The sequence below is a fragment of the Mus caroli genome, unplaced genomic scaffold, assembly GCF_978045245.1.
Source record: "Mus caroli unplaced genomic scaffold, Mus_caroli_1 scaffold_11, whole genome shotgun sequence".
Lineage (NCBI taxonomy): Eukaryota > Metazoa > Chordata > Mammalia > Rodentia > Muridae > Mus > Mus caroli.
Window position 1 is genome coordinate 88010726 of NW_028227266.1, and position 27688 is coordinate 88038413.

The window sequence follows — 27688 nt, forward strand, 5'->3', positions numbered from 1 at the left end:
CTGATTGCTTCGGGAAGGTCAAAGACTTTGGTGTGGGGCTGGTGAGATGACTCAGCGGGTAAGAGCACTGACTGCTCTTCGGAAGGTCCTGAGTTCAAATCCCAGCATAAAATAAGTCAATCTTGCTATAAAATAAATAAAGGACAATTGGTGGCTTTTGACCTGCTGCCTCCTCTGTGAAACAGAATGTTTAACTTCTGAGGATATTGACAGTATAATTGTCCCTAAAGTCTGGTAGTGAGAGGGGTGGGGCTGGGGTGGAAGTTGGACCTGGCTGGGCGCCCAAGCAGGCATTGGATAGCTAGCACCGGACAGTGTGGTCCTCTGCAGACCAGCAGCATCCCCAGAGTGCATGAAGGATAAATGCGTGGCTTTTCCATTTCACCTGCATAGTTCTGTCCTCCAAGGTCCCTCCCCCGGCGCGGCTGCCACCGGGGTTAGAGTTGGGGTGAAGTCAAGGCCATTCCTGGCTGCCAACCTTCTCGAAGCAGGCAGTGCCCGGCCTGCAACTGCCGCAGTTCGTTTGAATTTTGGCGCCACTCCCACTCCACGTCGAGCTAAGCCGCCTGCCAGACTGGGAAGAGACCGGTGGCGGAGAGCCAGCGGGAGCGCGCGCAGCAACGGAGACACACGCGGCGGGCGGGTGGGCGGGCGGCGCGCACCATGCCAGAACAGCCTGGAGGAAAAGACCCACAGTGTTTCCACGCCTTGTTTCAGGAACGGCCACGCCCCCACGTGCTCTCGAGTCCAATCGGTGCCAGAGGGAGGGGCAGCCTTGCTCTTGCTCCACTGAAACTATAAAGGGACCTGCGCGGAAAGTTGTAGGTTACTCTTTTAGGCCACCCGGTGACCAACCAAAATGTGGGGTTCCAGAGTAAATACAGATGCTCCGGTTCTGCGGAGCAGCCCTCGGGACTTGAGCTTAGGGTACCGCTGTAAACTACCTGGGAGAAGTGCGCAGCAGCTAAAGAGATTTCGGGTTTGGAGCTTAGGTCCTGGGGAGATTGGGACTGGGCGGCCTGACTGAAGGCCACATGCATTCTGGTTCCTCAGGCCCAGTTTGGGTTGCTTCTTACACAGCAGGGTTTGCAGAAAAATATGCAAGGCTTTTTGTGCTGTTTGGAAGGTTCAGGTGACACCTAGGTGACATCCGATTATATGCACATGAATCCTTTCACAGGGACCATGGCCTCATCATTCTTAACATCCTCAAAGCAGTTGCAAAAAGATAAAAAAAGGTAAGGGAGATACAGCTTAGTTTTCTAATTGAAGTATTGGAGCAACAGGAAGTGGTGTGTGATGCTTAAAATGTGTTTCTTTTCATTAGATGAAGGGGAGCCCAAAGCATCCGAGTGAATTCGTAACAGAAAATAACTTGATTAAAGCCTGACTCTTTTAAAAGGTATGTATGAAATCTAGATTTACATTTTTGCCAGCATACATTTTTACTGTTGGTGAAAAGAGAATCCGCTTCCCGGAAATGTATTGTTAAATAGTCCTGGCCAAACACAGCAGCTTCTCCTACTCTGGCCTTTCTAAGTTGGAGTGGCTGTAGTGAATGCAGGGTGTACAAATTGATTATACAAACAGTTGTGAGACATACCGGGTCTGAACAGTGATGGACTACATCCCGAAGATGATGACCTGAACAGGGATACAGCTTCTGAGAGAAGACCATTGTGTTTAAGTGAAGTTTAAGTCTTGTTTGTTATGCAGTTCTTACTCATAGCATGTCATGGTACCTCTTTCTGCAGTGAATGCTGACCAGTGAGATGCCAGCCTGCCTGTGAAGATCCTGCAGCAGGAGTGCATGTGAGTGGTGCTCTGTTTTGTTTTCTGCTGAGCTTACTGTCGTTGGTCTAGTCTATGATGATCCTTTCCCGAACCTGAATTCCTGTTGAAAAACTATAATTACGGATCTGGCTTGTGAGATGGACCATTACAAAGGACTATTGTGTTCTTCTTTAATGTTGGCAGTAATGTGATGCCTGTGGTTTTTTTGTCTTTATATTTTAGGGGCGGTTACACAAGACTTCTTGCGAATGAACACTAGATATGGTAACCACCCAGAAAAGGCAGAGACAAGAAAATTAAATTAATTAATTAATTAATTAATTAGTACTGGGATGTTTGAGATGGGGTCTATCTACATGTCTCTAGCTGTCCCTATGTAGTGATTGGGGACAGCATCTGGTATGGCCTGCAGAGTTGATTCCTGTATGTTTTTTTGTGGGCTGTATGTAAATGGGTTGCTTTGACAATCCATTTGACCGTGTTCTCTTCTGTGAAGGTCATGGGTGAGCTGATGACAGACATAGCTGTACAGACTGAGTAGAGTGAATGCAATCCTGACTATAAAGCAGCAGTTCACCATTTTTGTGATTGTAAAATTGGTTCTGAGCCATTTCCTTATTCATCTGACAGTGGTTGCTTGGGAGTGCTGCAATAAACATTCAGTAGCAAATATTTCTTCAGGTTTTTTGTTTGTTTGTTTTTTTTTTTTTTTCGAGACAGGGTTTCTCTGTATAGCTCTGGCTGTCCTGGAACTCACTTTGTAGACCAGGTTGGCCTTGAACTCAGAAATCCACCTGCCCCTGCCTCCGGAGTGCTGGGATTAAAGGCATGCACCACCATGCCCCAGGTTTTTTTTTTTAATGCTGAAAAAAAAAAATAAGTTTATTATAATTTATTTTATTTGACCATCTAGGAAGTTTGGGGCCATCAGCAGTTCCAGTGCAATTTCGGATGCAATTGGGAATTCTGGAATTTCAATGGAGCTGTTAGTATAGGGGACCTTATAGGTCAAACTCATGCACACTTTCAATAGCATGTGTGAGGGAATCGCTCTAAAATTGACCTCGTTGGTTCCATTCTCAGCAAACTAACCTGGACCGCTCCACATGGCCTGTATTGTTCCTGATGTTGATGCATGTTCTCCTTTTACAATAAATTCATGACCATTAGAAGACAGTGATTTCACATACATAGCATCAGGGCCTTCACAGCCGCTGTAGGTTTTCTCCACTCCATCCATTATGTTCTTGTAAAATCCTGTTTGATCCCAGAGGAAATTTAGTAGTTTTCTGTGCAGGCCTAGACTCGGCCTGCTTGTAACTTGCCTCCGAGGAAGTGCTTTTCAGGTTTTTTGTGTCAGCAGATTGATTAACCAGAGTGTCCTGTCACATGTCCCACTTCCGTGGTGATTGAGTTTTCAAAGTTTGTGAGCTACGTGCACTAATGCCAATCTCCTTCTTAGGACGATTGTGCACACGATCAGGTTTCCCTGTGAAATTGTCACACAATGCCCAGCCCTCCCAAGTGCTAAAACTAAGTGGGCTGTCAGTGCCAGCTTCCACTTCTAAGTTCTTACTGGTGCATACTTCCATTTTCCTTTGAGGCAAGGGTTGAACTTCCTTCTGTTTTTTGAGACAGTGTCTCAAAATTGACCTGGTACTCAACTATAGAGATGACTGGCCTCAGTTTATAGATTAAGGAAAAGGCTGCCATGCCTAACCTTAGAATACTCTGCTACTAAATTGCCTGTCTTCAGTTTGTTACCAGCCTTTACAAAGTAGTGCCAGTGTTCCTGGTTGGGAATAAATTTTTCTTGTTTTTTTTTTTTGTGATTTGAAATCCTTACACTAGTCCAGAGTGCCCTTGTCCAAACTTTGTACTGAAAGTGTTTTAACACTTAGCCTTTTTCTTTTTTCTTAGTTCTGTTTTGTTTTTGTCCAAGAACTCTGTAGATCAGGCTGCCCTTGAACTCAGAGATTCCCCCACCTCCCAAATGCTGGGATTAAAAGCATGTGTCACCACAGCTCAGCCGTCTGCCTAGTTTATCACTAATTCAAGGTCTAAAGTTTTCATAATTAGTGGGAAGAATCTACTTGGATTTTTGTTTCCCCCTGTAATTAAGTTTTCCTGGTATCATTGATGAGATGGACTTAATTTCTTCACAGGAAACCTTGCCACCTTTGAAAAATGAGTTGGCTGTAACTATGTAGTTCTTTATGGGTTCTCTGTACCATGTTTGGGTGCAGTTGAAACATGTCTAGTTGGTAGTCTCTAGCTTATGTTTACACTGACAGTCATGGTGCCTTGGTTCCATGTGTTATTTACTTATTCCTATTTCTTTAGGATGTTAAAAAAGTTTTCAGGCTGGTGAGATGGTTCAGTGGGTAAGGGCACCGACTGCTCTTCCAAAGGTACTGAGTTCAAATCCCAGCAACCACATGGTGACTCACAACCACCCATAATGAAATCTGGTACCCTCTTCTGGTGCGTTTGAAGACAGCTACAGTGAACTTATACTAATACATAAATCTTAAAAAAAAAAAAAAGTTTTCATAGCCGGGCATGGTGGCTCACGCCTTTAATCCCAGCACTGGGGAGGCAGAGGCAGGCGGATTTCTGAGTTCGAGGCCAGCCTGGTCTACAAAGTGAGTTCCAGGACAGCCAGGGCTATACAGAGAAAACTTGTCTCAAAAAACAAAAACAAAAGTTTTCATTTGATACTCTGCCTTTTTTTTTTTTTTTTGGCTTTGTGTTTCTATGCATGTTGATTTCTGCAAACTCTAGCTCTGCTTTTGCTGTACCACATGTTATTTGTTGTCTCCTTTTTATTGAAGAAATAGGAATTTCTCTTTAGTTTCCTGCTTACTGCTGGCTATTCAAGAGTAACTGAATTTCCATGGAAAATAGGGAAACAACTCAGGAGTCTAAGGCAGGAAGATCACTTGAGCCCAGTCAAAGGTTCATTGATAAATCTCACAGACCCAAAACAGGGTCAGATGCTCTAAATTACTTTGAAACAAAACTGGTATGGCCCACATCTACACGTTTAGCCTCAGCAGAGGCCGTTAGATCTCTGATTTCCAAGGCCAATCTCCAGAGCAAGTTTTAGGACAGGGCTACACAGAGACACATTGCAGAGATTGTCTAAGAAGAAATGTAAGGCTTGCTCGCCTTTTACCCAGGCTGACAAAGTTAAAGGCAAGGCAGTGTTGTGAAATGGTTTGACCTCGTTCTGCAGTCTTTTCTGCTTATTTCCTTGCTTTCTAATGGGTCTTTCAATATATTTACTTGATATAGTCCAAGTTATTATGTATTTTATATATTAACAAGTACTAGTCTCCCAAGGAACCCAGGGATAAGCCATGTCTCTATTCTCTTCATAAATACAGGTACAGGATGCTGAAGAAAACCAAAAGCAACCTAACATAAATAGAAAACACAAGTGAAATTTTTCTTTATTGCTTGATTACTTTGGAAGAGGGCCTCATTGTGTAGACCTGGAGCTCACTCAGATCAAACTGGCCTTAGGAATTTATGGCAATCCCACCTCCCAACTGTAGATTACAGGCAGGTGTCAGCATGCTGGCAAGAGAATCCTTCCTGTTACAGGATTAAACAGATTGAGTCCAAACCAATTGAACTTCAGGGAACACACAGTTAGGCCTAAGGGACTGCATGAATAAAGCATAGTATGGTTTCAGATGTATTTGTGATAGATTGGGATCTTGGTAGTAGTCGGATAGAAAAACGTGGAATACAAGATAAGGCTGAATGCTAAGTACATTATAGTTTTTGAGGAGACAGATTGAAATTGCAATGTGTTTTCAGTAAGAAAATATGATGAGAAGTTGGTGTGTTCATTGTGCATTGAAGGAGGAATGTTTTTATAGGGTGGGAATTAGGGGTGGTATGTGTGTGAATGCGGTTGCCCTTTTAGGCCAGAAGGGGGCGTAGGATGTGCCGCTAAAGTTCAGCTGCTGTGAGGGAGCTGGGTGCTGAACCTGGGCCCTGAAAGCAGTAAGCACATTTAACCAAGGAGCCATCCCCATCATGACTGGGCGATTTGTACCTGAGCAAGAAACAAGTCCAAACAGGGCATCATTTTAGTGGGAATTAAAATTCATTTCCATTAAATGCACTAACTGAAACCTTTGTATACACACTGGATGACATTTTTGACTAAGCCTCCTGAAATTTACAGATTCTGTCTAAATAATTCTTTTTGTTAATAGAGGGCTAATCCTAGTTATCATCCAGGTATTCTAGCTTGGTAAGGAGCTTACCTGAGAGCTCAATAAATCTTAAAAACCAAGCTGGGGGTGGGGGTCAGGAGCTGGAGAGATGGCTCTGCAGTTCAAAGAACCTGGGTGTTGACAGTGTACACCTTTAGTCCCAGCACCCCCTCCACCACCCCCCCCCCACACACAGCCCCTTCCCCCAGCACCACCCCTCATCTGCAAGGCTAAAGCTTCACACACACACACACACACATACACACACACACACACACACACACACACACCAGTGTCCCAAAGATGGAATAGCACTAGTTGTTCTTCCAGAGGTCCTGAATTCAATTCCCAGCAACCACATTGAGGCTCACAACCATCTGTAATGGGATCTGATGCCCTCTTCTGGCATGCAGGTGTGCATGCAAATAGAGCAATCATTTATTTGTTTATTTATTTATTTAGGTTTTTTTGAGTCTCGGTCTCACTATGTAGCTCTAACTGTCCTGGAACTTAGTTTGTATAACAGGCTGGCCTTGAATCACAGATTGCCTCTTGCCTCTGACTCCAGAATACTGGGATTAAAGGTGAGTGAGTGCCTCCACACCCAGCTTGGAAGAAGGATTCCTGATTGAGAAAATGCCTCTGCTGGGCAGTGGTGTTACATGCCTTTGATCCCAGCACTTGGGAGGCAGAGGCAGGAGGATTTCTGAGTTCCAGGCCAGCCTGGTCTACAAAGTGAGTGCCAGGACAGCCAGGGCTACACAGAGAAACCCTGTCTTGAAAAAAACAAACAAAAATAAATTAATTAATTTAATAAAATTAATAAAAATGGGGTACAGACCCAAACAGAATTCTTGACAAATGAATCTTAAATGGCTGAGAAGCACTAAAGAAATGTTCAGCATCCTTAGTTATCATGTAAGGACAAATTAAAATAACTCAGATTTCATCTAACACTCATCAAAATGGCTGAGAAAAAAAATCTCAAGTTCATCCTGGCAAAAATGTAGAGCAAGGGGAACACTCCTCCACTGATGGGAGTGCAAACTTATACAACCTCATTGGAAATCAATTGGGTAGTTTCTCAGAAAACTGGGAATAGACCTATCTCAAGATCCAGCTATAGACCCAAAAAATACCACAAGGACACTTGCTCAACAAAGTTTTTAGTAGGTTTATTCATCATAGCCAGAAACTGGAAACAGCCAAAGAATGGATAAAGAAAATGAGGTACCTTTACATAATGGAATATTACTCAAATATTAAAAACAATGACATCATTAAATGTGTGGGCAAATAGATGAATCTAGAAACGATCATCCTGAGTGAGGTAACCCAGACCCAGAAAGACAAACATGGTATTCTCACTTTTAAGTGACTATTAGCCACAAAGTACAGGATAATTATTCTACAATCCACAGACATGAAGCTAAGAAACAAGGGGGGATCAAGTTCTCAGGGAGGACTGGAGGGAGAGAGTATGGGAGAGATGACTGGAATTGGATAACTTCTGGAGCTGATGTAGAAATCTAGTAATGGCCGGGCGTGGTGGCCCACGCCTTTAATCCCAGCACTCGGGAATGAGTTCCAGGACAGCCAGGGCTACACAGAGCGTGTCTCGAAACCCCCCCCCCAAAAAAAAAAAAATCTAGTAAAAAGGAAAAATCCCTGGAATCTGCAAAGGTGACCCCAGAGACCACTCCCAGTAATGGAGGATACAGAGCCTGAACCAGCCATATTCTATAACCAGGCAACTTACAGTGGTAGGGTTGCAACATGAACCCAGCTACGGCCCTTAGACCTACAACCTATCCTGCCAGAAAGATGTGCTGGGGCAATGGAGGAGAACTTGTGGGAGTGGCCAACTAATGAGTGGTCTAATTCGAAGCCCACAAGAGAGGAAACCCATGCCCAACACTGCCGGGATCAAGAACTGGAGTCTGGATAGCCAAGGACCTAGGGTAGGAAAAATAAGTCAATGAAATGATTCCTAGTGGTATTCTGCTATACTCAAAGATTGAGGCCTAGTTCAATAGTCATCAGAGACACTTTCCCTAGAAGCTGATTAGAACCAATATAAAGACTGACAGCCATGCATGAGATGTAGAGAGAGCCCAAATTGGAGTACTCCATTAGGTCCCTCCCCTCAGAGCTCTAGGAACCCCATGGAAGAAGGGGAAGGAAGAATAAGAGTCAGGGGGGTCAAAGACACTAGGATAATACAGCCAACAGAAGCAACTAAATAGGGGTCCTGGGGATTCACAGAGACTGGAGCAGCAACCCTGGAACATTGGTGTGTGCTTAAGTCCTCTGCACGTTATGGTTTTTGGTTGATTTTTTGAGACAGGGTTTCTCTGTATATCCCTGGCTTTCCTGGAACTCACTGTATAGACTCAGAAATCCGCCTGCCTTTTGCCTCCCAAATGCTGGGATTAAAGGCGTATACCACCACTGCCCAGCATGTTATGGTTTTTAGCTTGGAATTTTTGTAGGACTGGTAACAGTGAAGTAGATATGACTCTTGTCTGCTCTTGAGACCCATTTCCTCCTACTGGGTTGCCTTACCCAAGCTTGGACTAGGAGAAATGAGGGAAGAAGTTATAACCTGACAGTATTATAAGAATTTTAAAATGTATATACATGAGCTTTGTGTTTTACCTTATTAGATATGAGTTCAAAAGAACCACAATAGTTAAATAGGAAAGGATTTATACTCTATATGCTCTAAATGTGGCCAAGGTGAAGGCCATTTGCCCACAAAAGTACATTTGGGGAGCTTGGGACTGGACATAAGTCACAGAGCTGCCCTGACTGCTAAACTGATTTGCTTTTTAGCTCTCATTAACTTAAGGCAATTTCATATATTGTATATGCGCCCATGGGACCTCCTTCAACTCCCTCTTCCTTGTGTGCCTAGAAGCAGATGTTCTGGTGCTCTGGCTCTTAGGATGTATCCTCTTCCACAAGGTTTCCTGAGGGTTACATATGAGCTGTTGTTATATTGTAGATGCATCAAGTGAGGTTTTATGACTGGAATGTAAACTTTCAGGAAATTGGGGGATTTAGAAATTCTCCAGAATCCTGTACATGATATAAATGCAACCCCAACATTTGCTTTCTCTTTTTCTAATAAAAATGAGAACAAACAAAACACCTCATCCCCTTTGAGGTGCTTCTATGTTTTGAGATCTTATTGAACTGCATGCCTGGTGCTGGCTAAGTAGTAGTCGCATGGCATTTCTTATGTCTGTGTTCTTAGTCTAGTCTTTTCTAAAATATTTGCAATATGCTTCCTAAAGGGCCAACCTAAGATCTCAGGTCTCTGCACAGTCCTTGGTGTAATATTCTGGTCAGAGCCTAGGTGTCACAGAAGTCAAATGGTCAATGGAGTCAAATCTTATGTTGGGATATTAAGTATAACTTTATGCCTTTAGGAGCAACATGAGAAAGCAGAGAGAACCAGACTGGCTAACCAAAAAAATTTGAGACTTCATTTCTGAAAGTCTAGAATCATGAAAGAAAATGGCCTTGGATGAGCATTACAATCTACTTCTCTCAGTGTTCTCAGGTGCACACGACCCTCTTGCAAATGACCAAGGAGAGGTTTCCAGAAGAGAGAAGCTGTTGAATGTCAGAAGACATTTGTGTGCTCTCCGAGACTGGAAGAATATTCAATATTTAAAGCTGTTTTATGTTGGAGACAATTAAAGTTTTTTCAAGTGTGTCCCCAACATAAAACAGGATTAAAATAAAGGACGTGAAAGAGGGGGAAACTCACTTTCCTTTTTTCCAGAAAAAAAAAAAAAAGTCCCTCTCTGAACGATGAGAGCCTGTTTGTTGTTGTTGTTGTTGTTCTATCCCAGTTGGTAAATAATTGTTTAGATCAAATAGGGATTCAAGCTTTTATTGATCAACAAATCTGCCTACAGTAGATCTGTGCCTCTGCCTGACGTCATTAAGTTAGAATCACACAGATACATATTTTAATGGTGCTGGAACTCTGGGAACTCTGCATCCTGAGTTCTAGGTCTACACTAGATCCAAGATTCTAATTAGTAATTCTCACAAATATGCAAAAACAAAAAGCAATAACTACTTTGAAAGTAAATGTTCTAGGAACAGGTAGAGCACAGATAAGAAGCAGTCACCCATCTTTTACAGTTAATATCATTTTATATTTTTTAAATTTATTATGTAAGTACACTGTAGCTGTCTTCAGACACCCCAGAAGAGGGCATCATACGCATTACAGATGGGTGTGAGCCACCATGTGGTTGTGGGGATTTGAACTCAGGACCTTCAGAAGAACAGTCCCTTAACCAGGAGTCAGTGCTCTTAACCTCTGAGCCATCTCTCCAGCCCTTAATGTCATTTTAACATGTCTTAGTTAGGGTTTTAATGCTATCGACAGACACCATGACCAAGGCAAGTCTTATAAAGGACAACATTTAATTAGAGCTGGCCTTCAGGTTTAGAGGTTCAATCCATTATCAAAGTGGGATCATGGCAATATCTAGGTAGGCATGGTAGGAGACCCAGATGAGAGTTCTACATCTTCAGCTGAAGGCTGGCTTCCACACAGCTAAGATGAGAGTCTTAAAGCTCACACCCACAGTGACTCACCAACTCCAACCGGGCCACACATTCTAATAGTGCCACTCCCCTGGCCAAGCATATACAAACCATCACAATAAAGAGGGGACACATTATCATAGAAATACTGGAAAAGCACTAGCATACTGGATTCCAGCTTCCTATGATTATGTGTAGACAGCAGAGAAGTAAGGCCTGACAGCGCAATGGAAAGATCCAGGAGAGTAGGTGAGTATGAGGGAACTCTTGGCTACATCCACGAAACTTACATATCCACCCTCACAATCAAGGAACACGCCAACTTGGCCAACTGGCTTCTCTATATAACGTTCATTTCCTACTCGGGTGATGAGAATGTAATGACCTTCCTTTCTCAAACACTCAAGAAGAAATAGATCTGTGGGTTCCCTCTTATCGCCTCTCCCCCTTAACCAGGGATCCTTACAGACTCCTACACTCCACTGCTTATAGTCCTTCAAATCCACCTCCCAATAGTATTTTCCTCTGGAGAAGCTCTTTTTCCCCCAGGAAACACGATGGGTTTCATCTGAATCCAGATATGTGCTTTCATGGAGAAGTCTGATGCCTGAGGTGTAGTCGAACTTGATTAAATGTTTAAAGGAAATCTTCACTGTGGGAAGAAAAGCCAACATTTTAGTTAAACCAACTGTTTATGGTTGTCAGGTGAGAGAGGTCCCTAGAGATTTCCTGGGTTTTAAAAATCGAAAGGCTAAGACTGGATGGGTAGATATAGCCCAGATAAAGAAATCAAAGTCAAGAAGTTCCCAAGAAACAGTGTGAGCACATGAGGAAAACTTTTTTGAAAATCTGTAGAAGCTGCAGGAGGAAGCCACAGCACAGTTCTGTCAGGAGCTCTTAATTACCACTGACCAACAGAAGGTGTGCAACACAATGAGGACCGCTGTGAAGGCTGTACCCCTGAGTCTCCATGAAAAGTTATTCCTAAGTCATGATTGCTTGCATTTTAGTGATTTGATTTTCATTCCACTAAGCAGATTTGTACAAATCTAAGCATGCACTAGAAGTTGTCCCCTAAGAGCAATTATCTGCCTTTTACTAAACCCTGGTTCCTCTGATCTTTCCCTGTGATGGCAATCCATATTTAGATCTCCCAGTGTGATTCTGACTGAGCGGTGTCTTATCGACTCATTTTATTTTTATTGCCTGTGATATATGAATTTGTCTATTTGGGTTTTTTTGTTTTAATGATCATTTCTGTATCTTTGAGATAGGATTTCTTGCTATATATCCTTGACAGGCATGGAGCTCACTATGTCAATCTGTCTGGCCTCAAGCTCTTGGGCAATCCTCCCGATTCCACGTTTTTAATGCTGGGGTTACAAGTGGCTGCCACTAGCTCTTGTGAATTTAATAATGTTTTAAAGATTTATTTATTCACTTCATGTATGTGAGTACATTGTCACTGTCTTCAGACCCACCAGAAGAGGGCATCAGACCCCCATTACAGATGGTTGTGAGCCACCATGTGGTTGCTGGGAAGTCAACTCAGGATCCCTGGTAGAGCAGTCAGTGCTCTTAGCCACTGAGCCATCTCTCCAGCCCGTGAATTTTAATCTATGGAGTATAATATACTTTAAAACTCAACTGGTAGCTGAGCATGGTTTCATGTGTCTTTAATTAAAGCATTCGGGAGCCAGAGGCCGGTGGATCTGTGAGTCTGAGCCCAGCCTGGTTTACAGAGCTAGTTCCAAAACAGCCAGGGGTACAAAGATAAATCATAGCCGGGCATGGTGGTGTACGCCTTTAATCCCAGCACTCGGGAGGCAGAGGATTTGAGTTCAAGGCCAGCCTGGTCTAATAATAGAAAACATACAGGGCTGGAGATGGCTCAGAGGTTAAGAGCACTGACTGCTCTCACAGAGGTCGAGTTCAATTCCCAGCAACCACATGGTGGCTCACAGCCATCTGTAATGAGATCTGATGCCCTCTTCTGGTGCGTCTGAAGACAGGGACAATGTACTCACATATATAAAAATAATAAATCTTAAAAAAAAAGAAAACATACAAATATTTTAATTGCTAGTTATACTTAATTTGTATTAAACTGTCCGGAATTAATCATTCTGTGTGTCTCAATGAACAAATGATACTTTGTTTTTCATCCTGAATTATGTACATCATTAAATTGGTATCTTTGTTTGTATAATGACCATGTGCCTAAATGATTACAATGTGGCTTAACTAGACATATCTTTCTATAAATTAAAATATTCACTGTGGGGAGCTGGAGAAATGGCTCAGCGGTTAAGTGCACCGACTGCTCTTCCGAAGGTCCTGAGTTCAAATCCCAGAAACCACATGGTGGCTCACAACCATCCTTAATGACATTGATGCCCCTTCTGGGGTGTCTGAGGACAGCTACAGTGTACTTACATATAACAATAAATAAACCTTTAAAAAATATATTCACTGTGCAAAGTTTCTCACTGTTGAAAGGCACCTCTAGTCATTACATCAGTCCTGACACTCACCTCGGAAAGAGTTGAGCCTTGCAGTCAGCCCAGGAATGGAATAGGCACTGAGTCTTGGTATCATACCCTGTGGCTTGTTCAGCTTTGCCGCTAGTTTACTCCTGCAAGGAGAAGACATTGATATGCTAAGATTATCATCCCAGTGATGAGGAGAAATCTTCACTCAGAGCTAAGTAAGACTCAGGGGTTAAAACCCTTGCCATACAACCTGACAACTGAAGTTCAATCCCAGGAACCCATGGTGTAAGGAGAAGACTGACTCCTGATAGTGGTCCTCTGCCCTGCACACATGTGCACTCACATAGGTATTCATAGCAAATCGAATTTTTATAAAAGTAAATACTTATCTGAACATTTTTCACACAAAACATTTTCTGATATTAAAGAAACCCCATGATCAGGAGACAGGGTAGTTTCCTCTTGGATGCTGTTTCTGAAGCCCTCCTGCTACCAATTCCTTTCTTCCCATGCTTCCAGCCCCTTTCTTCTACTACCAGGAAAATACAGCCCGTGGGCCTCAATGATTGGGATTGGAAAACAAATTTTAGCTCAAGCCCATTACATACACTCCTTCATTCATAGGGAGAAAGAAAAGAAACTGGTATAAAGGTGAACAGCCATCATACCCATGAAAACCTTCCCAAACACAGCATCCATAAACAATTAAGGATTTGCTATACAAAGTGTATCTCTCGGGGCATGGTTGCGCACGCCTTTAATCCCAGCACTTGGAAGGCAGAGGCAGGTGGATTTCTGAGTTCGAGGCCAGCCTGGTCTACAAAGTGAGTTCCAGGACAGCCAGGGCTATACAGAGAAACCCTGTCTCGAACAAACAAACAAAACAAAGTGTATCTGTACTTTGCTAAAGGTCTTGTTCTGCTTTTTCCATAGGTCAGGGTATCCTCAGTGTATGGCATACACTGAGGACTAAAACTCACCTTCTGAACAAGTCATCCAAGTCCTGCAAACAAAACAAGAAGCTTAGTTACCTAAAGAAACAGAACACAATGTGGTTTCATATATATGAGATTTATTCATTTTACAGATATGAGTACACTATTGCTCTCTTCAAACACACCAGAAAGGGGTATCAGTGCTCTTAACCATTGAGCCATGCCACCAACCCATAAAATCTTATATGTCAGTCAGCACTATACCAATTCACCTGCAAGTGTATTTTCACGTCCCAGAGTAATGCCAATGAAGTGGATTAGCACAATGGAATTGTTAATGAAATCAGGTTGTGAGAATACTTGGGAAGCAAATGGGTGGGAGTTATACACTGCTTTGGAACACCTCACTCTCTGCAGAGGACTTTCTTTGATCTTGTACACAAAGCAAAGGAATACTTTCATTAGGGGTACTTGAAAACTGAGGCCTTACCCCTACATGGTGCCTCCTATCTGCAACTCTAAACTTTGGGGTTTAGGTCTCAGGAGTCCTGTGAGTCCGAGGCCATTGTGCACCACAAAGAACATGTATCAAATCCCCCACTGCCCAAAGAACTCTCAAAAACATAGCTTTCAAACAGAACAAACGGACGATAGACTACTTTAAAGCTGTGCTTAGCATCCAAGTAGAGGTAAAATGGAGTATCCGGTAACAAGAATCACTTAATTTGGGGTTTCAAAGAAGCAAGCTACAAACACACCAAAAATGGGGAGATACTCAATGAGGAAATCAACTAACAATGTCAACAAGCTTGCTTTTTAGGTTATCAGAAATTATCTCTCCAGGTTTTTCTTTTCGAGACAGGGTTTCTCTGTGTAGCCCTGGATGTCCTGGAACTCAGAAATCCGCCTGCCTCTGCCTCCCGAGTGCTGGGATTAAAGGCATGCTCCACCACCGCCCGGCCAGATTTTTCCTAAAAAGGAAATCCCCTGATAAGTACAGGAGCTATAGAAAGGACTCTCAGATGTAACAGCCACAGGTGTGGTCCTCAGATAATGAAGCTCTTTCAAGCACTCCTCCACGCTCACCTGCACCAGCAGCTCCTCGTATGGCTTCTGGGACATTGTCATCAGCTCCCGATACACCTCTGTTAGTTGATTTTTCTCGTGGACTATCTTAGCTTCACTTTTCCTGAGCTCCTCTAAAACAGTGTTGCTTTGATGTCTCATGCACTCTATAGTTTGATCCCTTTCTTCATTGAGGGGTGGACATTGTTTTCCATACACTCTCCTGATCACTTCCTCCCGTAGCTTCATGGACTTCTGCAGGAAAAGGGGCATCATCGATCACACTTGAAGATTTGATCCTCTCCACGGAATCCTATGTTTAATTCACCTACAGGAGCCCATCAGAGTACTGCACACACTGATTTACTGTCTGGACTTTCCAGAAAATGTCAATTCTCTGATTTCATACATTTCTTCTTTATTAATAGCTGAAGCAAGTAAACCCATCCTTTTCCCTTACCACTTTTATCTATTAAATGAGACTGAGATATCTGGGGGGAAAAAGGTTTTGATAATAAGTTTACTCAAAAATGCAACTCTGCTCCGGGCGTGGTGGCCCACGCCTTTAGTCCCAGCACTCGGGAGGCAGCGGCAGGCAGATTTCTGAGTTTGAGGCCAGCCTGGTCTACAAAGTGAGCTCCAGGACAGCCAGGGCTATACAGACAAAACCTGTCTCAAAAAAAAAACCAAAAAAAACCAAAAACCAAGAAAACAAAAAAGAAATATCAGCTTGAAGTAGGGTGCATTTTCTTGGATAGGAAGGTGCTGTTTCACTAACGTGCCTGCAGTGAAAGGCCAGACTGTGGAGGAGAAGGGCTTGGATCACTCCTCGATGAATGTCTCTGGCCTTAAAGAATGTACCAGTTTGGGCTGAAGTCTCATACCCACCAACCACAACAAGGTCATTCTCCTCTCTATTTGTAGATAATTCTGCTGGGTTTTGATCCTCCTCCATAATGAGACCATGTGCTTTAGAAGTTTCTCCTGTAATAGATAGATAAATAAATAAATAAATCACCCTTAAATAAATAATGAGTCACCTGATGATCAGACCCTAGCACTGAACACAATTACTTTAGAGAGGGTAGAAGGATCACAGTGGTTTTTTTTGTTTTAGTAACTATGGAACTTTAGATTTTCAGACCATAGAATTACAGAATACAACCACCCTGGGCTCAAGTGAAGTGATGGAGCGTAGTTGACGACTGGCTGGATAATGCTCATCTGATTGGGATTCCCAGACGCTTCTTTCTCACCAGCTAATTCCAATGCACTATTGGTAATTTAGTCTCATGTCACCAGCACTTTAAAGATGTAAATTTATGACTTTTCAGTGACATGAACATAATGACTCATGAAACTAGAAATGATATTTACACTTATATGCATCACTCAAGGATTATTTACATTTTCTAGTCATTCTTCATTCGCTCTTTAAAAAGAGATTTGGAGCACAATGACTTCATCCGAATCAGGACAAGCATCTTCCTGTGGTCTGCTAAGCCTCCCTCTCTCAAGCTCTCATCCTTTTGTTTTCCAGAAACATCACTTACCATTTTCTCCTGAACAGCTACATCAATGGAACAGTGCGTGTGACCACTGTGCTCCTGGGAGTCAGAACACAGGTGACAGAGGAGGACCTTGCTCTTATCACAGAAGATCATCTTTCTGGCCTTGTGGGTCACACACTTGTGCTCCTCAGAATTCAAATATTCCATGAGCCTTCTTTTCTTTCTGCCAATGGACATCTGCTTCTTCATAGAAATGTCATTTATATATTCCTGGTGGCATGGTTGACTACACGTGGGGCAGGCAGGAAATTTGAGGTCTTCTCGAAAAAGGAAGAGACAACCCTCGCAGAACTTATGGCCACAACTTAAATAAACTGGATCCATAAAGATACCCTGGCAGAGGGAGCAGGTGAGTGTTTCCTCCTGAGGGTCTTGTAAATTGTCTGATTCCATTTTTCTGAGGGGGAAAAAAAAAGCAGTGTGATTATTATTGGGCCAGAGAGAACAAGAGACTAGACAAAGTTTGATTCAACTTGTGATTATGGCAATACAGGTTTTTTTTTTTTTTTTTTTTTTTTATGACCAAGAACTTTCCCTGACAGGCATATTGCCTGATGTGACACCGTTCTAGATCCTACCATCTACATTCCTCCTGGAGACTTCAGCCCAAACTGGTACATTCTTTAAGGCAAGAGACATTCATCGAGGAGTGATCCAAGCCCTTCTCCTCCACAGTCTGGCCTTTCACTGCAGGCACGTTAGTGAAACAGCACCTTCCTATCCAAGAAAATGCACCCTACTTCAAGCTTTAAATTCTGTTATTTGTTAAAACCACTCAGAGCATTTGTTAAGCACAGAATGTTCTTGAAATATTTTAGAATTTAGACAGAGCACAGAATAAATAGAAAAAAGTATCTTGAGTCAGGCAGTGGTGGCGACGCCTTTAATCCCAGCACTTGGGAGGCAGAGGCAGACGATTTCTGAGTTCAAGGCCAGCCTGATATACAAAGAAAGTTCCAGGACAGCCAGGGCTACACAGAGGAACCCTGTCTTGAAAAGTGAAGAAGGAAGAGAAGGAGGAGATCTTGAAACTACCTCTCATTATAATACATCAGATCAACTAAAATGTGCATGATAAATTTAAAATTATCTATAACCTTAACCCACATTATATCCCAAGAAAAAATGCAAATGCAAACTGAATCAGGTTTTGCTAAATAGCAAAATACAACTTTTAAGCAAACCCCTGTTTGTATTTAGTTAAAAATAGGAACAAAAAAGAAATTTTCTCTTGTAAATTGTGCACTTACCCAAGCAATTATCCCGGTCCCTGCTTAGCAATGCTTGGTAGCAATGCGATACTAGCTCAGCTCCTCAGAGAGTGAGGTGATAGATCTAGCAGTGTCTGGAGCAAAAGGTTAGAAACACTCTACCTCTGGTCTGGAGAAGAATGAACCTGGTGCGCCCCAGGGCTGTACTTAGAGTCTCTAAAGACCACTCCCACTTCCTCCAGTGGTTGCTTTTACCAATAGATGAGCTCCCTTAAGTGGGATTATTCTAAATGGATGAAAGATTGAACTAACACCTTGGCCAATCTCCACAAGCAAATCTCCCCCAAGGGATGTCCCAAATCACTGTTTAGCTAGGTGTGGTAACACACCTTTACCCAGAATCCTAGGAATTAGAACGCTGAAGTAGGAGGATTTTTTTTTAGTTCAAGGCCTGCCTAGAATATGCCATGAGAGCTTTTCTTTTCTTTCCTTTTTTTTTTTTTTTTGGTTTTTTCGAGACAGGGTTTCTCTGTATAGGCTGTCCTGGAACTCACTTTGTAGACCAGGCTGGCCTCAAACTGAGAAATCTGCCTGCTTCTGCCTCCCGAGTGCTGGGATTAAAGGCGTGTGCCACCACGCCCGGCATGAGAGCTTTTCTAAAGAAAAAAAATTAGTAATTTTACAACAATAACTATAACTACATATTGAGCAATATGCTTATCCTTTGGTTTTAATAGCTTAACAGATGATGGCGCCCTTAACTCTGATTCCAGCAAATATCAACATAAATATCTTTTTAGTTCTTTTACAACTTTTTTTGCTCATATTGATCTCAACTTCTACTTCTTCCAAATCTACCCTGCTTACTGACTCGACTTTCTGTTCTAAAAGGAAAAAAAAAATGCACAAATCTCCCTCTATTTACTTTTGGCTGTGTACAGTGACATTAGTGTTCAAAGATGCCTAGCTCCCCACCAGTCTAGTTCACGTTAACCAGACAGAGAGTCGTGTGTTGTGGATGTGAAATTACAAGGAACCTTCCGCATCTCAATCAGGTTTTTGCTTGCTTTGCACCTGGATGATTTGCTTTTAAAATATTTTTAGTTAAAGTAAAATTCCATTGTTTTCCTCTCCCTTCCCTTCTTACAGGTCCTTTATAGAGGCTGCCACCAGAGCTTTGGCTAGGATTTTAGGTAGATTCTCGATGCTCAAAATGTCGGGGTCTGGGTAGTTTTCTCCACCTCAAAAGATTCAGTCAAGAGGGGGAAAAAATCCTCACAACAAAATTTCCAGCCTCTTGAGTTATACTTAATTCCAGATGTAGACAAATTACAAACAAGAATAGCCATCATCAGGGCTGACCACTTTGTACTGGGCGATCAGTTAGAAAGCTTATCCCTGATACAAGCTAAGTCTCTGTCTAGTGTCAGAGCTAAGGTCTTCACCTCAGCAGCCATAAAGCAGAGAGGCAGAATACCTGCACTCACTCACTGCCTTTCTTTTATCGCTATGTGCCCAATCTATTGGATGGATGCTCACAGCATGGCACTTCACTCTTGTTCTCTGAAAGGCCCTCGTAGACATACTCAAAGGAATATCTTGTTGATTTCCTAGGCACTTCTTTTTTTAAATCATTGAAAATAAATTTTTCTCGTGAAGTGGGGTTTCCCATTCACAGTTGCCCATTTCTGGGTTAGATGCACTGCAGACAACAAAACCCCTTCATATAGAGACATCCCATGACTTCTCTGACTCTGGAGAACCCTAACTAATGCAGAAATTGGTACTGGGAACTGGGGTGTTACTGGATAGGCTTTATCATGTTTTGGGTTGGGAATGTTGATTTGCTGGCTTTGGATGTAGAAAGTAGTGAAGTGCTTAAGTTAGGCTTAGTGAACCATTCTAGTAGGAAGATGGAAGACATTGATGCTGAGGGTGATTTGAACTGTGGGAGAAGGATGTCAGTATGTGGACTAGAGGCTGCTCTGGTGATATTTGGTGAAGGAATGTGGCTGCCTTTTGCCCTAGTCTTAAGAGTCTGCTTAAGGTTCAGTTGAATAAGACTCGGATTAATTGTATTGAAAAGTGAGTCTCAAAAGTACCCAGCATAGACTTTGCTCTCTGGTTAAGACTCACAATGAGCGCTTAAAACAAGCATAGCAAATTTAGAAAAGAAAAAATATAAAATGTGTTATTCAACTATTAAAGGGGCACCAGGAAGTGAAATGGGGCTTGATCCTGCATTGGCTCCTGGGAGCCTTCCCCATCCCAGATCTCTGGCACTTCTTAGAGACTTCCCCACCTCACCACCCTCTTTCATTTTGATTTTGTTAATCTGGCTGTTCTCTCGGGGTCTGTCAGTTAATTTGAATAAGGGTTTGCAATCCCGCTGATTTTCTCAAAGAACTGATGAAGGGTTCCCTTTGTTTCTATTTTATTGATTTCAGTCCTCAGTTTATTTCTTGCCGTGTACTCCTTCTTCCTGTGGTTGTCCTAGAGCTTTTAGGTGTGCTGTTAAGTTGCTAATACAAGATTTCTCTAGGTCTGCTTCTGTTTTCCAGAACAGGGTTTCTCTGTGTAGCCTTGGTGGTCCTGGAATTGGATCTGCAAACCAGGTTGACCTTGAACTCAGAGACCCACCTTCCTCTCAAGGGATGGGATTAAAGGTGTGAGTTGTTTTTTTTTGTTTGTTTGTTTGTTTTTTCGAGACAGGGTTTCTCTGTATAGCCCTGGCTGTCCTGGAACTCACTTTTTAGACCAGGCTGGCCTCGATCTCAGAAATCCGCCTGCCTCTGCCTCCCGAGTGCTGGGATTAAAGGCATGTGCCACCACGCCCGGCGGTCTTTAATTTCTTTACTTTGGTCTTCATGCAGTAGTAAATTGTACAGTTTCCATGTGTTTTGTGAGCTTTCTGTTGTTTCTTTGTTGTTGGTATCAAGCTTTATTCTGTGGTGGCCTCACAGGATACACTGAGTTATTTCAATTTTCTTCTATCTGTTGAGACTGACTTTATGTCCAAGAATGTGGTCAGTTTTAGAGAAAATTCCATGAGGTGCAGAGAACATATATTTGTTTGTGTTCGGGGAGAAGGGGGATGTGTTTAAATGAACACTAACACACACTGGGCCAAGTTTTACTTAGCACACGGGCCCTTGAAAGAAATTTTCACATTAAATGCCACTGGATGGCAATATTATTTGAGTATGAAACACAAAACCTAGGAAGAATTATACTACTTTTATAAAAAGTGGGTGTAAATTTTTGGGTTTATTTATCTTTAAATGGTTTCATATGATGGTTGGTTGGTTGGTTGTTGTGTTTTGTTTTGTTTTGTTTTTTTGTTGGAGACTGTTTGTTTGTTTGTTTTTGGAGACAGGCTCTCTTTTATGTAGCTCCTGCTGTCCTGGAATCAGATTTTAAACTGGGCTTAAATCCACTTGCCTCTGCCTCCAAAGTCCTGGGATTAAGGTATGGACCACAATGATCAGACAATATTTGTTTTTATTACCAAAATCTTAAGTAAAACACCCCTCCTGAGGTCTTAAATGCACAGACTGACAACCATGTAATGAAAGTAAAGCAGTTTTAGAGAACTTGGGAGGCAGAGGCAGGGGGAGCTCTCAGTTCTAGTACAGCCTACTCTACAAAGTGAATTGAAGATCAGCCAGGGCTACACAGAGAAACACAATCTCTAAAAAAGGGGGGTGGATTAAAGGCGTGCACCCCCACGCCTGGCTAGATGGATTTTTGTGACCAAGTCTTTATTGTTGTAGATGAGTTGCTTTCTTTCCCTGGGTGTGGTGGGTCCACAGATGACATCCACAACTGAGTGAGTACCAATAATCCAGCCTTCTGAGCTCACTGACCTTATAGTACTCCTTTGTCTTTCTTTTTTTTTTTTTTTTTTTTTTTTTTTTTGGTTTTTCGAGACAGGGTTTCTCTGTGTAGCCCTGGCTGTCCTGGCACTCACTTTGTAGACCAGGCTGGCCTCGCACTCAGAAATCCGCCTGCCTCTGCCTCCCGAGTGCTGGGATTAAAGGCGTGCGCCACCACGCCCGGCCTCCTTTGTCTTTATATTCTTTTTTTTTTTTTTTTTTTTTTTGGTTTTTCGAGACAGGGTTTCTCTGTATAGCCCTGGCTGTCCTGGAACTCACTCTGTAGACCAGGCTGGCCTCGAACTCAGAAATCCGCCTGCCTCTGCCTCCCGAGTGCAGGGATTAAAGGCGTGCACCACCACGCCCGGCTTTGTCTTTATATTCTAGAGAATCAGATATTGGCCCCTGGGCAGTGGATTTAGTTATGATAAGAGCTGGAGAGAGAAGGAAATGTACAGTTTTGACAATATCCTGAGTTGTTTAGGGGTTCCCATAGAACCTCTTTGGCCAACAACTCAGTTAGAAGTCAGCTGTTCTCAGTGCTGGAAGCTTCGGCTGGTGGCAAGAGATGTCCAGTTGAAGCTGTCTCCCCCACTATTTAGGAGCCCATTCATTTAGATCACCTTCATATATATACATGGAACCTTTTACTATATGAGGTTCCCCTGCTATGACTCAAATAGCCCTTAATTTTAGCCATCTCTCTCCATATTTTTACTGTTCTCCCTGTCCACCTGTCCCTTCCCTACTTGATCTTCTCATTCAAGCCCTGTCATCAGGCATTCATCTATAACTACCTATTACAAGTTCCCTTTCCTTGAAGCATCTAAGTATCTGTCCCCTTACTCTCTATGGAACTGCTGAGGTCATACAGATTATAGCTAACGTTTATAAGTGGCTGATAACCACTTATTAGTTAACAGTTAAAATCCACATCCAAGTGGGAAAAAAAATGCTATATGTGCCTTTCTGTGTCTGGGTTACCTCATTCAATTTAACTTTCTAGTTCATTGCATTTGCCTGCAAGTATTTTTTCCATTGATTTATTTGTTCATTTTCATCCCTATCACTGCCCCCAGTCCTGATCCTCCCCTTCTTCTCTGAGAGAGTGGAGCCCTCCTGGGTATTCCGCAACATGGCCCAACAGATTTCTGCATGGTTAGGCATACCCTCTCCCTCGGAGGCCAGGCAAAGCAGCCCAGCTGGGGAAATGGATTCCACAGACAAGCTACAGCTTTAGGGATAGCCTCTGCTTCCATTGTTGGAGGCCCCACACAGAGATTTAACTGCATATCTGCTACATATGTGCTGGGGGCTTCTGTCTAGACCATGTGGGCCCTTTGCTCCTGGCTCAGTTTCTGAGAGCCCCTCAAAGGTCCAGGTGAGATGATTCTGTCCAATGTTTGGCTCTGTGTCTCTGTATCTGTTTCAGTCGGCTGCCTGGTGGAGCCTCTCAGAGGACAGTTATGCTAGGCTCCTCTCTACAAGCATAGCAGAGTGTAATTGGTAGTGTCAGGGATTGGGGTTTGAATGTTGGCTGGGTCTCAAGTTGGGCTGGTTACTGGTAGACCATTTCCTCAATTTCTGCTCTCTCTTTGTCCCTCCATTTTTTTTTTTTTTTAAGACAAGACAAAAGTACGTGGGTGGGTTGGTGTCCTTATCACTCCACTGGAGGTCCTATTTAGCAATAGGAGGTGGCCTCTTCAGGCCCTCTCCTATATATCCCCAGTGTTATATATCTCAGCTGAGGTTACCCACATTGACTCCTGGGAGCCTCCCCCATCCCGGGGGTCCCTGGCATGTCCTAGATATGCCTCCTACCCCCATCCCAACTAGCTGCAGATTTCTATTCTCTTTGCTCTCTCTCTTGTTTCTCCCCATACCTGATCTGAAATCCCCCATTTCCCTGCCCTTCCACTCTCCCACCCAGTTCCCCCCTCCATCTGCCTCCTATGACTATTTTATCCCCCCTTCTTCTTCTTTTTAAAAATTTATTTATTTAAACATTTATTTATTATGTGTAAGTACACTGTAGCTGTCTTCAGACACTCCAGAAGAGGGAGTCAGATCTTGTTATGGATGGTTGTGAGCCACCATGTGGTTGCTGGGATTTGAACTCTGGACCTTCAGAAGAGCAGTCGGGTGCTCTTACCCACTGAGCCATCTCACCAGCCCTTTATCCCCTCTTCTAAGTGAGATTCAAACATCCTTGCTTGGGCCTCCCTCCCTCCTAGTTTTGTTTCATTGAGTCTATGGAGTTTATTGTGTGTTTAATGTGAAAATTCCTTTCAAAAGGTTCTTTTTTTTTTTTTTTTTTTTAAGACAGGGTTTCTCTGTGTAGCCCTGGCTGTCCTGGAACTCATTCTGTAGAACAGGCTGGCCTTGAATTCAGAAATTTGCCTGCCTCTGCCTCCAAGAGCTGGGATTAAAGGTGTTACCATCAATGCCCAGTTTATTCATATGCTAAGTAAAACTTGGCTAATTGTGTTGTAAAAGTTGAAAGGTGAGTGAATCCCTACCATACCATGATAAGGAAACCAAGATCTTAACCAGATCATTAGAAAATACCACAAAAGAGAGTACTGCTCATGTGGTTACTCCCAAAATTTTGTATTTTTTTCTTTTTCTTCTTTCTTCCCTTGTTTCTTTCTTTCTTTCCTTCCTTCTTTCTTTCTTTTTTCTTTCTTTTTTGTTTTTTGAGACAGGGTTTCTCTGTGTAGCCCTGGAACTCACTTTGTAGACTAGGCTGGCCTCGAACTCAGAAATCTGCCTGCCTCTGCATCCAGAGTGCTGGGATTAAAGGTGTGCGCCACCACGCCTGGCTTCTTGTAATTTTTTTTAAATTTTATCTTATGTATTTACTATATGTAAGTACACTGTAGCTGTCTTAAGACACACCAGAAGAGGGTGTCAGATCTCATTACAGATGGTTGTGAGCCACCATGTGGCTGCGAGGATTTGAATTTAGGACCTCTGGAAGAGCAGTCAGTGCTCTTAACCACTGAGCCACCTCTCCAGCCCTTGTATTATTATTATTATTTGGTTTTGTCGAGATAGGGTTTCTCTGTATAGCCCTGGCTGTCCTGGAACTCACTCTGTAGACCAGGCTGGCCTCGAACTTAGAAATCTGCCTGCCTCTGCCTCTGGAGTGCTGGGATTAAAGGCATGCGCCACCATGACCGGCTTCTTGTATTATTTTTAATGCAGCGCAAAGCATGTTTTTGTCTTTCTGTACTTAGCTTGATCCCCTTCTGACCCTCTAATGTGTTTAAAACAGTCAAGTAGGCCCACAGAAGAAGCTAAAATGATGAAACTACCTGATCTTGGATTTTCAACCTAAAAAAAAAATGTCATCACATATCCTCACAGACTATTATCCCTCCATGGGTTTTTTTTTTTTTTTTTTTTGGTTTTTCAAGACAGGGTTTCTCTGTATAGCCCTGGCTGTCCTGGAACTCACTCTGTAGACCAGGCTGGCCTCGAACTCAGAAATCCGCCTGCCTCTGCCTCTGGAGTGCTGGGATTAAAGGCGTGTGCCACCACTGCCCAGCTCCATGGGGTTTTTTGTTTATTTGTTTGGTTTTTTTGCTTGTTGTTTTGGGGTTTTTTTTTGTTTTTTGTTTTTTTGAGACAGGATTTCTCTGTGTAGCCCTGGCTGTCCTGGAACTCACTCTGTAAACCAGGCTGGCCTGGAATTCAGAAATCTGCCTCCCTCTGCCTCCCAAGTGCTGGGATTAAAGCATGTGCCACCACTGCCCAGCTACTCCATGTGTTTTATGTCTGGTAAATATTCAAATATTTGTTGTTAAAGTTAAATTTAACAGTACCTCTATCCATATGTATAATGCATGAGTTGGTATGTCTCTATGTATTATAATTTTTTATAAAACTGGATACATGCCTGGCATGGTGGCACACGCCTTTAATCCCAGCACTCAGGAGGCAGAGGCAGGCGGATTTCTGAGTTGAGGCCAGCCTGGTCTACAAAGTGAGTTCCAGGACAGCCAGGGCTATACAGAGAAACCCTGTCTCAAAACACCAAAAAAAAAAAAAAAAAAAAAAAAAAAAAAAAACCTGGAAATACTATAAAAACATTTGACATCTACTTTTTTCAATGAGATACACTCACATAATAAAAAGCATTCCCCAAAATGATTCACTGTGGTTTTTTTCCACATTTTATTTTTCTACAATTAACCTGGGACTCAAGGGAGGCTTCTCTTCTGTATGAATGTGCTGATAAAGGGCTACTCACATCTCTCTGAAAGATTCTCTGTATTCATAAAATGAATTACCAATAATGAGTTCTTGGTAATATAATGAGAACAGATCACAGTTGGGAAGACTAAACATTATACATTTATTTCTCACTAATGCACCAGATACATGGCACAGAGATAAAGGTTAGAGATCTATTTTCATCAAACAATTCTTAACCTGCAGTAACTTTCTCCTACCCACTTCTACAAAGATGCCCTTCGGGTCATGAGCATTCACTCCGACCTGACAAAGAACCTGAAGACCACTATCTGCTATCATCTCTCAGACTGGCAAGTCTAGTACTACTCATCAATTGAGTTCAGAGTCTCCCAGCAGAGCTCATTTAAATTGTAATAGCCACAAGTGGAGGCTGAAAGTTGTCACCTATTTCCAGAGATAAGAAAATAGTCTCTGGGGGCCACATAATTACTCTGCTACCCAGTATTATTTCTTTGTGTGCATTTTGTGATATATGCCAATGATTGGTTTCTTTTGTTTGTTTTTAATTTTTTAACTTATTCACTTTACATCCCACTCACCACCCCCTCCCAGTCACTTTCTCCCACAATCCTTCTCCCATCACCTCATCCCCTTCTCCTCTGAGAGGGTGGGTGGCCCCCTGGGTATACATCCCCAAACCCTGGCACTTCAAGCCTCTGCACAGCTGGGCATTTCCTCTCCCACCGAGGTCAGACAAGGCATCTCAACTAGAACAACATATCCTGAACAGGCTACAGCTTTTGGGATTGCCCGTGCTCCAGGTGTTCGGGACCCACATGAAGACCAAGATGCTCATCTGCTACATATAAGCAGGGAGGCCTAGGTCCAGCCTGTGTATGTTCTTTGGTTGATGGTTCAGACTCTGAGGACCCCAAGGGCCCAGATTAGTTAACTCTGTTGGTCTTCCTGTGGAATTCCTATCCCCTTCGGCCCCCATAATCCTTCCTCCTATTCTTCCATAAGAGTCCCCAAGCTCCATCCACTGTTTGGCTGTGGGTGTCTGTATCTGAGTCAGCTGCTGGGTGGAGCCTCTCAGAGGATAACTTACTCCTGTCTGCAAGCCTAAGAGTATCATTAATAGTGTTAGGGATTGGTGCTGGCCCATGGGATGGGTCTCAAGTTAGGCTGGTTACTAGTTGGCCATTCCCTCAGTCTCTGCTCCCTCCCGTATGCCGCATTACTTGTAAACAGGATAAATTCTGGGGTGAAAGGTTCTGAACGATGTTCACCAACACTAAGACTTCTTTTAGTCTCTGAGGTGAAACTTCTCCCAGAGCATTTCCCCAGTGACTCCATTCACAGAGACTTTCTTCACAGGATGATCTCATATTTAACAAGGAGTGACTTCCAAACAGTTTTGTTTTGTTTTGTTTGTGTGTTTGTTTGAAACAGGTTTCTCTGTATAGCCCTGGCTGTCCTGGAACTCACTTTGTATACTAGGCTGGCCTCGAACTCAGAAATCCGCCTGCCTCTGCCTCCCAAGTGCTGGGATTAAAGGCGTGTGCCACCACTGCCCGGCAAACTTTTATATTCTTTACATTCATGTTTCCTCCTATGTAAGTACTTAGCTGCACTCCAAGTTTTGACCTCTAGGAGGACATTTTTCCTCAGCTATTACATTTATAAAAGTGTATTCCTATGCGAGTGATTTTATAAGTTCTCAAGTGCCAGTACTAGGGAA

At 42.8% G+C, this 27688-nt stretch overlaps 1 protein-coding gene, 1 long non-coding RNA gene, 1 other non-coding gene and 1 pseudogene across 4 annotated transcripts; 2 read left to right on the forward strand and 2 right to left on the reverse strand.

Annotated features, from left to right (window-relative positions):
- The first annotated feature begins 846 nt into the window (after nucleotides 1-846).
- LOC147002107 (uncharacterized) lies at nucleotides 847-2455 on the forward strand. Its single transcript, XR_015044460.1, has 4 exons — nucleotides 847-1238; nucleotides 1328-1402; nucleotides 1755-1812; nucleotides 2017-2455. It is a non-coding gene; the product is annotated as an uncharacterized LOC147002107 (long non-coding RNA).
- On the forward strand, nucleotides 1862-1933 carry LOC147002108 (small nucleolar RNA SNORD50). Its single transcript, XR_015044580.1, has one exon. It is a non-coding gene; the product is annotated as a small nucleolar RNA SNORD50 (small nucleolar RNA).
- Nucleotides 2456-2686: 231 nt separating the features above from the next.
- LOC110288819 (elongin-C pseudogene) lies at nucleotides 2687-3034 on the reverse strand (annotated as a pseudogene).
- Nucleotides 3035-10786: 7752 nt separating this feature from the next.
- On the reverse strand, nucleotides 10787-17054 carry LOC110288818 (tripartite motif-containing protein 43B-like). Of its 2 annotated transcripts, none has more exons than XM_085827868.1 (6): nucleotides 16644-17054; nucleotides 15979-16074; nucleotides 15112-15342; nucleotides 14071-14093; nucleotides 13133-13233; nucleotides 10787-11250 (listed from the first exon to the last, which is right to left on the reverse strand). In XM_085827868.1, the coding sequence occupies exons 1-6, from the start codon at nucleotides 17052-17054 to the stop codon at nucleotides 10787-10789; spliced, it is 1326 nt and encodes a 441-aa protein (XP_085683994.1). The 2 variants fall into 2 exon arrangements, with proteins under 2 accessions (XP_085683994.1, XP_085683993.1); XM_085827867.1 differs by having other exon boundaries at nucleotides 15112-15345.
- Between the last annotated feature and the right edge of the window lie 10634 nt (nucleotides 17055-27688).